The sequence below is a fragment of the Saimiri boliviensis genome, chromosome 3, assembly GCF_048565385.1.
Source record: "Saimiri boliviensis isolate mSaiBol1 chromosome 3, mSaiBol1.pri, whole genome shotgun sequence".
Lineage (NCBI taxonomy): Eukaryota > Metazoa > Chordata > Mammalia > Primates > Cebidae > Saimiri > Saimiri boliviensis.
In genome coordinates this window covers 166,413,915-166,427,123 of record NC_133451.1, presented here as the reverse complement: position 1 = coordinate 166,427,123, position 13,209 = coordinate 166,413,915, and the positions used below count along the sequence as shown (strand labels likewise).

The window sequence follows — 13,209 nt, the reverse complement described above, 5'->3', positions numbered from 1 at the left end:
TGCCTCTTATTTGCAAACAAGCTCTGCCACTGTAAGGTGTGATTCAAAAGCATGGACCTCTATCCAAAGAGATGATTGGCTTCACTACCTACTTCCCACTGTTATAACTCAGGAAGGTGTGGGATGTTAAGGAGGAGGGAAGTGGCACTGACAGGCAAGGACCTTCCTTTGTTTTCTTAGAATTAATTGTGCCTGGAGAAAAACTTGGCTAACAAAGTTAATTCTCCAATAGGCCACTGGAGGGCAGTATCTGACTACTGACTGAGGTTAGCTGTCTAGGTTAGCAGGAAAGATTTCTTGAGGCTCCTTCCTCTATTCCAAAAACAGAAATAGAAAAATATAGTTTCTCCAAATATCTGCTACATTCAATATATGAAGAGTATATATGAATATAAGTAATATTAAAGAGATGTAAACAGCTGTATGCACAATTTAAAACATAAAATAAAAATTTTATTGTTGGCAGTTTTTAATCAGATACGGGAAGAGTGGGAAGTTGAGGAGCAAGCCTCCTGAGAGATCAGAGTCCAACTTTCTATTTCCAGCATCTTCTCTGAGAAAAGCTATTCTTTCCTGTCAATGGTGCGATACAGGCAGGAGAGGACAGCCTAAATGCAGTGCTTCCTTCCCGTTGTTGTGAACAGGCTGTGTGGTTTTTTTTTTTTTTTTTTTTTTTTTTTTTTTACAGGGTTCTAGGTAGCCACAAGCCTACTGTGTGTGCTCTTCTCAACCTGACATTTAGCATTTCCCCTTTTACGTTATGATACTATCAGGAATGAAGTCAGTGAAACCTGTTGACTACAGAAAGAAAACTCAAGGTGTGTACACTGAAGTGCAAGAGTTGTGAGCTCCCACACTTGAGAGATTACCCTTTTTGTAATAAAGTCTCAGTTAATAAATCCCCAGAAAAAGAAAGGTCCCTCAAAGCAAAGTCAATTTCAGTAGCAGCAGAAGCTGCCCAGGATGACAACTAGAGCCTGGCTCCTTTAAGAGACCAGCTACCGCACACCTGAAGGTACAGCTTGCTGAGAGGAAGTGGGCCGGTAACCAAAGATGGACTCAGGTGCTGAGCATGAGCCATCCAGGTGCCACAGAGAGAGCTAGGCATCTGATGCTAAAACACTTGGATTCTGCACCTACCCCATACTGGTCAGTGTATATGACCTTGTATAAGTGAATTATTTGAATAACTTCAATTGTCTTATCTATAAAATGGGAATAATGATCATACCTACCTCACAGCGTTGCATGAGGTTCAAATGTACAGCAAAGCACTTTGTAAACTGTGAATGAGGAAGGGCACTGATATTTGTTGAGGCTGGAACTTTGTAGATCTCATATAATCCTCACAACAACTCTACAATGTTAGACAATTGTCTACAATTGGTGAATAATTAAGGCTCAGAGTAGTGAAGTGATTTACCCATGTTCCTTGCTAATAAGCCATAAGTGCCGCAATTCAAATCCGGAAGGTCTAATGCCGAAGCTCTCTAATTTGCGTTATACTGCTTCTCACTGCATAAATGAGGTATCATTTTAAATTATGGGCTGTCACAACCAATCGCTGACTTGTAACCCAATAGCCTTAAGAGCCCATAACCAGGTCTAACAAAAGAAGATTTAAAAGGTCACTTGCTTAAAGAATACAGTTCTTGAAAATTCACATCAATTTTAAAAAGCAATAAATTAAATTGCACTAATCTTAACTTTTTCTCCCTGTTTCAACTGAGAAAAAATATCTAATATATCTACCTTTGCTCAGGAAGGCCTACGCTTTATGGAGATAGGCTTTTAGGATGTTATAGCTACAGACCATTTTCACAATTTTAGAAAAAGTTATATTTTAACTCTATACATTTGTTCCTATCTGCCTCATTCCCTATTATCTAGGTTCACTCGCATCCTTCTATCTATACATATTTTATCTCTGAAAGTTAATTCATGACAACAAAGTACCATCACAAAAATTATCTTCTTTGTTAAAACTAAACTATGACTCAACTATAAATCAAAGGTTTCTTGCTTATTTATAAAATGAGTATTTATGGTTATTTGCAGATGCTCTTGGGCCTGTATCTATTTTGTGGGAAAAGAATGGGAAAAAGATTATTTAGCCTAGTAAAAAGTTTCTATAAAACTTTTTTGCAGAAAAAGGAGAATATGGTGGTGGTGAAATATACATACACCAAGAGGAAGGCTGGAAGTTTAAACTATTTAACTTCAGAATAACAGTTGAGAAGCATGGAAGACACAAACACAAAGTGTTTTCTAACAGTAACTTTTCTGGTTACTTTTAACCAGTTAAAGACTTTTTTGTTTGTTTTTAATCTGGTAGTTTATATGATGTTCTGATCAAAAGCAGGGCCTCGACTCAGTGACTTCTTGAAATATCATGAAAATATTTAGTATTAGTCTGTGAAAGACTATGAACTAGACAGTTACTTTTAACATCTTCTAAGTTCACACACAAAAATTATTGAACAAACATCAAAAGACAAGGAAAAAAAAGACAGAACATTCATTTTAAGGTCTTGATAAGTTTTTGATACCTACCCTGGACTTTGAGTTTCCCATTCCCATTTCTATATCCTTTTGAAGCCTTCTCCTTCTGCATTTGGGAAAGTTAACAATTCGCATGATGAAATAAACAAATGATTTTGGACTAGGAACTAGACTGAAGGGTGGAGGTAATGTTTTTCCATCATCAAAATAAGATAACCAAAGTTTTGAACGAGCAAACTTCCATTCTACATCACTGTCATCCTGTGTCACAAAAATACAAAAAAGATAACTAATTTTAAAAGCTTATTATTCTACTAACTGATGCTAATACGTTTTTTACAATGAATCTGTTTTTGAAACAGATGACTTATACACATTTATCTACATATACTCTATAGACCTACATAATATTCTCATTTTTCAAATAAAATATGCTCATTCTCTTTCATATGCCTCTACATGTACCCATTGAAATTTAAACAGAATTTCCTGTCTACTATCTAAAAACAAGGTAAAAAAGATAAGAAAAAGTGAGTGCCAAGGAAGGATAGAAAGATTAATTCCTCCCTCTGTCCCCCAACCCAATCAATTCTGCATGTTCAACAATAGTTGCCTATCTCCCATCCTCCTTCCTCACCTATACCTATACAAGCCAGGTTGTAGACACAGCATATTATATTTCAAGGGCAAGGGGGAAAAAATGGTTCTCAGATGAATTGCTTTTTGGTGTTTCTGCATCTACCATATATTCCCGAATGTCTCATGAGTCCCTAAGTAGCCTAGACCTGTCTTACATCTCCTTCCATTCTCTGTGCTGCCCACAGTGATAGGAGAAACCACCCTAACTGACAGAAGAAATGAAGGGAAGTGGGCCTTACGAGGAGGAAGTTGGCTCTCTCAGTTCACACAACCTAGAAGGCCATTAGGACCAAAACTTCTGCTTTGACAGTACTATATTATGAGTTTCTAAAACATACATAGAGATTTGGTGGAGTTAACAAACAGCAAAGCACTAAAGAGATACTGAACACTAAATTGAAGGACGTAAGAAAACATATATACAACAGTGAAGAGAGGTACCAAACCCAGCCAAATCCAAAACTAAGAATCAAGTGATTTCTAGGATACCCAAAATTTTGACTGGATAAAGAACATCATTAGTGTTTGCCAAGCATCTGGTCATTCTACCAGGTAGAATGGTGGGCTGGCTACTGAACAAAGAGTAATTTCCTTAGGGCCAATACTTCTTCTAGCCACTAATTTCAAAACTTTTGAAATATACTCCAAGAGAAGGCAGAGCAGCAGTAAATTCATGGGGACCCCTGCTGTGCACCTAGAAGACACTAGAATGTGTATAGCTACCTATCTAGGTAGAAAACACAGGAAAAAGTCCAAGTTCTGTGTGGATATAAGCCTCTTTGTTATATGAGCTGGAGCTCAGCCATAGGGTACAGAAGATGTTTACTGTAAGAACAGGATGACAAGGATAAACACTATGGATAGAAAACAGATTTACCTCAATTTCTTGATATGAGCTATTAATCATAGCAATTAGCATGTTGAGTAAAACGACCACCATAGTTACATTGTATATTCCATAAAGAACGTATCCAATATTTTCTATGAATTTGTGATCATATTTGAGCACAACGGAAGTCACTTCAGACAACCCAAATATTGACCAAAACAAAGTCTTGAAACTTTCTTCTACACTGTTGAAGAAATAAGGTACAAAGTAAGTAAGTTAGCAGTTTTCAATGTGCAGGAGTGAAAACTAAAAACAAGTTAGGCTCTCTTGTACAGATTAAAATACCACCATAATACACTCCAAGAGTATAATTACTTTCTTACGACATTTTACAGAAAAATTATACTCTCAGGTTTTCAGGAACTGGTAATTACATAGTGCCAATGCCCAGCTTTTCTGAAGTTATCATTAAGTGAAAATTCTCTGAACGCCACAGGAGAAAGCTGAAGTCAAGTCACAATAACCATTCCTTTCTCCTAAAAAAATGGGAATTTGGTGTTTGATTTTGTAGGTGATTTAGAAATTTAAATCAAGTTTTCTGTAGTAGAACAGGGTTGGGATTTAAATTATATACCCAATTTTTTAGAAGTATGTAAAAACATATTCCTTGCAGCATCATTTGCAGTGCAGAAGAATGAAAGTAATCTAAATATCCATCAGTAGTGCACAGGCCAAATAATACTGGTATATCCATACAAGGGAATGCTATGCAGTCACTGTGGGAAAAATAAGACAAGCTGAGCTTCATGTGTTTATATAAATTATATTGAAGATATAATAAATGAAAAAAAAGAGCTATAGCAAGTATGAAATATTCTATCACTTAAATAAAAAAGAGGGGCATACAAATACTTATATTCTTTTTTATATTAAAAAATGCCTCTGAAAAGATTGAAAAGAAACCATTGCCTCTGGGAACTAAGGAGAAGTAAGAGACTGGGCCAAGGTTAGGTAGAAGGACAGGCATTTCCCTGTAGATGCCTCTCTATCTAAATTTTTTATCACAAGAATGTATCACCTACCTAGAAATACTTAACTGAAAATGAAGAGAAGGAGCACTTAGGCCCTCACCAGACTAATTACCTACTTTTGTCCCTTAAGTGACCTTTGGCAACACGTATTTGGCTGGTTTTGTCATAGAACCAAATTGTAATCACTGGTGAACTAAATTAACAATCCTTAAATTAAAGATTTACACAGATAGAATTCCATTACACCTTCAAGAGTAAGTTTTTTTCCAGAAAAAGATTCGTAAAAATAGTACTTTTTAAATGTGTTATAACAGATCCTAAATAACAATGAATTTTATAGATTTGTAGGCTTCAGTACTAGTTTATTCATTCATTCACACAACAAATGTTGATGGAGCACCTATTATGTTGTAGAAATTTTGCTAAACCCTGAGGATGGATGGTTGAATACCTCTGTTTCTATAGATTTATTCTCAATTATGAAACATTTGGCTGTGTGATGTTATGGCACAGATGCTGACAGGAGAGTAAGAAAAACTATAACCTCTTTATTCCTGCCATTTATTTAACTGCATCACAAAAATTCTCCTGCTCCTTCCTCTTGCTCCTTTGCAAACCTTGCTGTCCCTACCTTCTCTTCAAATCTATATGGAGTGCCTGTGTGGGAAGAGGGGGATAGTAAAAAAGGAAAGGACACTGGCAGTTCTGAGCTCCTACTGTGGGCAAGAGGCTTTATATAACTCACCTTACATAATCGTCACAACGACCTTATTTAAACTTTATTGTACTTATTTTAAAAATAAGGAAACGAACACAGAAATGTTCAGGAACTTAACCAAAAGCCACAGCTAGAAAACAGCAGAGATTGCTTTCAAATCCAGGTCTGCGTGATTTTCAGCCTATGTCCTTTCTACTACATTGCATGACCACATCCCTAGACAAAACAGTGAAGAAAATAGAATGTATAAAATGAGTTACCATAGAGTTAAAAGGAAAAAGGGGGCAGGAGTTACAATATGTGCAGGATCTCTTTGTCATTTCCCTGCTGAGTTAAAAAAGATTTTCTTTCTTCTTCTTCATTACGATACAGTGAGTTTCAAGTCTCACCTCTAAGACCTGTACTATAGTAACTATTTAAAAAATTCATTTTAGAATAGTTGAGATGTCTACAAGGACTTGATACTCTATTTCAGCCTATAGAGTAGTTATTGAGTGTATAGTTTGTTTCCAGTTGTGGCATTATTGGGAACAAAGGGAAAGTAGGGAGGGTTTATAACCTCCCCAACTGGAAGAACTGCAGTACAGGGTGGGGGCGCCCTACCTCCATGACATTCAGACACCATTGGGTGCGAAAAGATCTCACAATCTGAGTGTCTCCATGCTGAAGAAACTTAAAGGGAATATGACTAAGGAAGCTTGATCAAGGAAGACTTCATGGAAGTGGTGAATCTCCAGTGCAGAAACCAGTATGGCCAAAGGAAGACACTGGTATTACCATGATAGTGGGCTATAAAATGTTTAGCTATAATTTCCTCTTACTCGACTCCCTGTACTGATTAATGAATACATTATAATAAAAGCTGATGCTTCCTTTTTGAAAGAAGAGTACTGGCTACAAAATGATGAAACTAATTTTAATGTTATATGTAATGTAAGAGACATCCAGTATTAGAAATTTGTTATTCTGTTTTCTTCTTCAAATAGCCAGTTTTGTCTAAGGTTTCTCCAAATTCTGATCCATTCTACGGTCAAATGCTCACTAAGCTCACAGCAATGTAATTACACACAAGCACTGTTTTTAATGGATTCTTTTCTGCACTTAAATCTTTATTACAGTCAGAGAAATTTTTCCTTTGCTTCCTCTACATTTGTTTAAATTTCTCTTTATTGTACCTTTGTAATAAGATGTTTTACTTACGTGGTAAAAGCAGCATTTACTTTAGCCCCAAGGTAGTAAGAATAAAGTATGAACATGCCAATCATAAAGGCAAAAAACACCATGATAAAAAGGACCATGAACTTGAAGATGTCCTTTACAGTCCTTCCAAGAGAGATCTGCAGGGGGCCAAAGCTCTCATTTGCAGGGAGGATGTATGCAATCCGAGAGAAGCTGAGCACAACAGCTATGGCATAAAGGCCTTCAGATATAATCTGAGGGTCAGAAGGGAGCCATTTATCTCTAGCTAGAAAAAAAGAGAGAAAGAGTTTAAAAATGGAGCTTTCTATTCATATACAACTACTGTACACAAAGCAAATACCTTAAATAGGATCTATCTTGTAGGTAGGTGGTTACCATCTCAGTTGAAGCTACTCTAGATTTAATTAACTATCCAGGTACTATTTTCATCTTAAACCAGAAACGTAAATTCTACATTACTTTCGATGGATTACTTACTATTATAAAGATGCTAAACTGACCTTACATTGAGCAGAAACAGAATAAAATACAAAACACGAAGCGGTTAAAACACTTCATTAGACATAGGCTGTATCCAGGATGACAAAAAACTGACTTGACTGATTTGTCCCTTCAGTTATTAGATTTACTGACTAGGGATTTTATCATCCTGTAGGCACAGTTGGAGTGTAACTTCTTTTCCATATTTTGTGGAAAAATTAGTTCAACCAACAGTTTATGCAAATAAAATATTTCGGATATAGATTCAGAATGAGGATCCCTAACAACCCTTTCAAGGTCACTTATTAAGTCTGCAGCAGACCTGGCAGGTCAGTAAAATATTATGTGGTTAATTTTGTGTAAACTGAGTCACTCCCAAAAGAATGAATGTATTGTAGACTTCTGCAATAACAACAAAAATTAACATTTATTGATCAGTTCAGCCATTGTGGAAAGCACTTCGGAGATTTCTCAAAGAACTTAGAGCTACCATTCAATTCAGCAACTCCATTAGTGCGTATATATCCAAAATAAAACATTGTTTTACCAAAACACACATGCACTTGCATCTTCATTGCAGCACTATTCACAATAGCTAAGATATGGAATCAACCTAGGTACTCATCAACAGTGGATTGGATACAGAAAATGTGGTATATCTATACCACAGAATACTATGCAGCCACAAAAAGGAACAACAATCATGGATGCAGCTGGAGGCCGTTTTCCTAAGTGAATTAATGCAGGAATAGAAAACCAAATATAGCAGGTTCTCAATTATAAGTGGAAGCTAAATATTGGGTACTCATGGACATAAACATAGCAACAATGAAATTGGAAACTACTAGAGGGAAGAGGAAAGGGGTGAAAAACTATCTATTCTGTATATGCTCAGTAACTGGGTAATGGGGTCATTCTTAGCTCTAAACCTCAGAATCATGCAATATACTAAGGTAACAAATCTGCACATGTACCCTCTGAATCCAAAATAAATGTTTAAGAAATTAACATTTATTGAATGTTTAATATATGTCAGACACTGCTTTCAGTGATCCTATGGATGTGATACTATTATCCTCTTTTTAGAGATGCAGAAACCAGACTTAGAAAAGTTAAAAACTTGATCAAAACAATACATATAGGAGATAGGGAAGCCTGAATCCACAAATTCCCTTCCAGACAACAGTCACTAAATATACGTGAATAAATTTAAATAAATAGGTTATGAAATAGTCAAGATATATTACATAAAATACAACATAAAATTAATTAATTACAAATGGTGCTCATTTGAACAAGTCTCCTTGGTATATAAACATCTTTGCTTATGACAATAACAGAGGTACTTAATTACATCGTATATTTTGGAGCTGAAGTCCAGCCTTCAGTAACGTTAACATGCTGCTTGTACTCATTACAGTATGCCCTAATTACACCCATAAAAAATAATTCTTCACAACCAGAACACATTTAAGCTCTGTGCCTGAGTTCCCTTACTTGTAAGATGAAAATTATACAATACTTTCATGAAATCTGAAGTCTTTTCCAGATTTCAGATTTTACAACTATATACAAATTTGCTAACTATGGCTCCTCAATCTGACCTCAGGGGAAAGGAGGCTAACATTACTTACCACTGGTTTGTATGGGGCAAGCAAGGCATCAAGTCCTTTCACATCGGATGTCAGTTGAGATCTCACTGACATAATATAGAGAAGTTTGGCATGAACCTCATTCCATGCCATATGAACAGGACAACATCCTCCCCCCATATTTCTGCTGTTTCTCCAGGGCTTACATTCTCACCGTCACTTTAGAACCTACTTCCTGCCTCTGTTGAATTACTGTTCACTTTGCCTGCAGAGCAGTTTAACACCTTTTATTATCTTATCTCCTTGAATCCATGCTCTCAGGGACTTATCTTCCACATTCAAACAGTTTATCAAACTATTTTTTCCCTAATTAAGACAGTCCCAATAATAATTATCTTATAGGGTTAAAGATAATTTTCTTCCATCTTGCAACACTGTCTTTTTATAGCTATGGAAACTGACACACAGAGAAGCAAATTGACCTGAACAAGGTTACACAACCAGGGGGAGTCATAGCCTTGAAATGAATCCAGTTGTGTAGAGTTCCAAAGTTCATGCTTTCTCCACTGTCCACAGTAAATATTCAATACACCTCTCATTGGCATTTCCTTCCAAAATGTGGTTCTGATACCTTTCCCAAAACATAATGGTACCCTGAAGCTAACAACTTACCATAAGTGAAATACTGTATCTCTGGTGGGAGTGTCACTTCGCTGAGGTCACTCTCTTGGACATAACTGTCCACATACTGTTGTGCCTTTGTTGCCTGAAGGAAAGCTAGGAATCTGGCTGTGAACGCAGCAATGAAGATGGAGAGCATCCCAAAGTCAAGCACATTCCACAACTGCAAAATGTATTCCCTAGGTCCTTCCAGCCAGAGCTCCTTACACTCAGACCACATCATTCCTGTCACAACAAATACAGAAGGTACAGGTCAGATTTTACAGGCTACACCAAGAAGCCATTATTCTGTCCATCATCAGCCAATTCTCTGAAATACCCTACACATCGAGCACTGTACTAGGCATCACAAAGCATTGACTGTATGGTCACTGAGGCCCTGGGCAGAGTTAAATGGAAGAAGCTCCTGCTAAGAAAATAATTCACTCCACCACATTAGAATTTGCAGAAGTACAGTCTACATATGGCACCAGAAATGTCTCTATTCATGTAGAGGAGGTGGTGGAGGGGGGTGGGGAGAAGGAAAAAGGAAAGGAAATAAGCAAGGAAGGCTCTTCAAGTCATCCCATAAGACTTTTGGAGAAGAAAATATGTTCTTATAAAATCACAATGGTTAGTTATCAGACCATAGTGATTAGTGGAGAAATAAGTCCCCAAGATTTTTAACAAGAACAGTTTCCCAATAATCCTCTTATCCTTTCTCCTCAATTCCATGTCATGCTGGGAAGTAAGCAACATCATTTGAAAAAGATGAAACCCTTAAGTGGGAGGCCCTAGGACATTCTGAAGGAACTGAAAGCAGAAAATGCCATCCTTGGAAAAAAGGACAAAATAGTCCAACTTAACAAATTGTCCTGACTACAAAAAGGGAAAATATTGTGGAATTAAAAAAATATATAATGGCTCAGAAGAAAATTTATAAAATAATTATATGACCTAGGCCGAGGCCACAAGAGTGAATGAAGGGAGGAATGAACCTACTAACTCAGAAAATGAGAAGATACCAAGAATTACACTGGATAAAAGAGAATGTGCAAAAATGACTTCGGATTAATCAGCAATAAACAACCTTGTTCCAGTTTCCATTTCTTAGCATGGAGCACAGCAAATTATTTTCCTCACATTATGTCAAATTCTTATTTTAACCTAGCTATTCAAAATGGGTTATTGTAAGGTGAAATAGGTTGGTGCAAAAGTAATTGCAGTTTTTGCCATTTAAAAAATAGTAAAAACCACAATTACTTTAGTACCCAACCTAATAACAAATATTCTGAAAATGAAAAGTCTCTTAAAATCTCTGGAACTAAAGTAACAGAGAAATTTTCTCTGTCATCAATTGATAACCACTGGGTCATTTCGTAAGTATTTCAATTAAATAATTGATCACAGTGAGTCACATTTTAAAACTTACATCTTGTTCAATAATTGAAGTTAGATTTCTGAAACACAGTATATTTGTAATTAGGCTCATGTTACCCATGAAAAAAATTATTTAGTATTAAGGAATACCTTTTAGTATTAGCTAGCTAGAAAATTATTTAATTATTTTGCTATTTAGCTTATCTTACAACAGTGATGTTATCACCATATAAGACATAACATTTTTTTCAATAGAAAAATGACAATTATGTATATAATTACTTTTTGGTAGAAATTAGGGTACTTAAAATAAAAGGCTTACCAAGAACCCAGACCATAATTAGCATTTCAGTCCATGTAAACTGGGTGGTTTTCACCCTGAATATCTGTTTGGGATAGTCAATAACCGTGATATTGGGCAGCGTGGTGATGCCTTCGAATCTGTCTGAGGCGTTGAACACAAGCAGGCCCAGGAAGATGATGAAAGAAGCTGCGTGTGCTACAAACTTCATAAAAGGGCTTCGCAGAATTTTCCCCAGCTGTAACAAAACATAGAGGAAAAGTTTGCTTCAGAAAATCTGGCTTTCACTTGTAGCAATTACAATACAGGATTAAAAAAAAAAAATAGATGAAAGGAGAACACTCAAAATTCTGCTTCTGTTTCCAAAAAGCTCTACATCATGAAAAATATTCTTTTTTTAGCGGGATGCTTCCTCCAAAAATAATTTAATAAGTCTTCAAAATTCATGGTTTCTAAACGTTCAATTTGTCTTAGGGTAGACTGCATTCACAGATTCACAGATGCACTTCTGGAAATCACAGAGCCCACACTGGTACTTGCTCTTATTTTTACAGAAAATAATATGCAAAGTCCAGATTTTTAGGGTCTAGGAAAAGAAACTTCAACTTTTTACTGTATAATTATTTATTGCTTTGCAATTGAGATTTTATGATGAGCTTATAGACTCATATAAGACATTAAAAACCCTTTGAAGATTAAAAAAATTACTACTACAGAAATAAATTTTAGTTCTCATTTCTAAATATTCCAAAATCAAGTTATACCTGGTATACTATAAAAAAGGCAGAAAATATTAGAACCAAGATCAATATTGTATCTGTTATACTACCCAAAATAAGAAGAGAGAGACACACAATAATTAAAACCTCTAAGTAGGTTAACTTAATTGAAAGTGATCTCTGAGTTGGGTAATCATGTAAATGGTACAAAAGGATTTCTAAAGTTCAGTTTATAATTATTTTAAGGTGACTCCTTTAAAATCCCCTATGATATAATGTCCTTAAAAGTCCCACGTTCTTGTGAAAATGAAAAACAATTCCTCCTGTCCCAAGGGCTTCCACAGTCCAAGACTTAGGTACATTTGGTAGATTTATCAAGTATGTTCTCTATTCTACACTCTCAGACCCTGCTTTTTAACTCAGTCTATGACCTTATAAAGTACGGAAGTTCACATCCAAAGGACTGCAACTCCAAACAAAAGTTTTTGCAGGTCTAGAACCTTAATGTGATGTCAATAAATGATGAAAGAAATATCTTGTATTTTCAGGATTGAGTATGAATGCACACAGACAAATGTCACATTTTCTATGTGAGACACAGAAAAATAACACATTTACACATCACCTTGCTGTTATACAGCTGCTGAAAGGGCACATTTGGGGTAGCTTATCTCTAGCACATAGAACTTTCTTGGGAATTGTCAAGTCTGTTTCTCCTAAAGGTCAATCCTTTAAAACTTTAAATAACATGAAAAGAAAGCAGAATGCCAATCTCAAAAACGGGATCTACATGGAAAATTCTTGCTACGTTGCCGTTTTGCTGTAAGATAGGTGGTATATGGCAGCTATAAACATGAGCTCCAGGAATGGCTCAACCTCCATGTTTCCCTTTTCTGCAGAGCATGCCACACTTAGCTGTACTTGTAAAAGTGTAGGAAAGAAAGAAGTGAACCCCAAGATGTCAACTTCAAACCTGATGGAATGTTTTAACTGATAATCAGTTAAAACATTCCATCAGGTTTGAAGTTGACATCTTGGGGTTCACTAAGAGACTTCTAAACCTGAACTTTGCAACTCATTTCCTCCAGAAAGGAAAATTATTTGGGTAGGATGTGGTTTTTGTTTTATTGCATGCCCTCTCATATTATTTATAGTTTT

The 13,209-nt window shown here is 36.0% G+C and overlaps 1 protein-coding gene and 1 long non-coding RNA gene across 6 annotated transcripts in view; one reads left to right on the top strand and one right to left on the bottom strand.

Annotated features, from left to right (window-relative positions):
* Positions 1-13,209, bottom strand: part of TRPC3 (transient receptor potential cation channel subfamily C member 3) — a 76,015-nt gene that overhangs the window by 23,282 nt on the left and 39,524 nt on the right. For 3 of the 5 annotated variants that reach the window (XM_003936231.4, XM_074396945.1, XM_074396946.1), the window contains exons 5-9: positions 11,354-11,570; positions 9,664-9,897; positions 6,920-7,184; positions 4,019-4,214; positions 2,554-2,763 (exon numbers count right to left, since the gene is read on the bottom strand). In XM_003936231.4, coding sequence (XP_003936280.3) covers positions 2,554-2,763; positions 4,019-4,214; positions 6,920-7,184; positions 9,664-9,897; positions 11,354-11,570 — 1,122 coding nt within the window. Of the gene's footprint in view, positions 1-1,235; positions 1,284-2,553; positions 2,764-4,018; positions 4,215-6,919; positions 7,185-9,663; positions 9,898-11,353; positions 11,571-13,209 lie in introns of all 5 variants that reach the window. The other 2 variants (XM_039479011.2, XM_074396944.1) reach the window with 1 other exon arrangement.
* The window catches only part of LOC141584076 (uncharacterized), a 46,149-nt gene that overhangs the window by 29,292 nt on the left and 3,648 nt on the right, over positions 1-13,209 (top strand). The gene's annotated exons all lie outside the window — the stretch shown is intronic.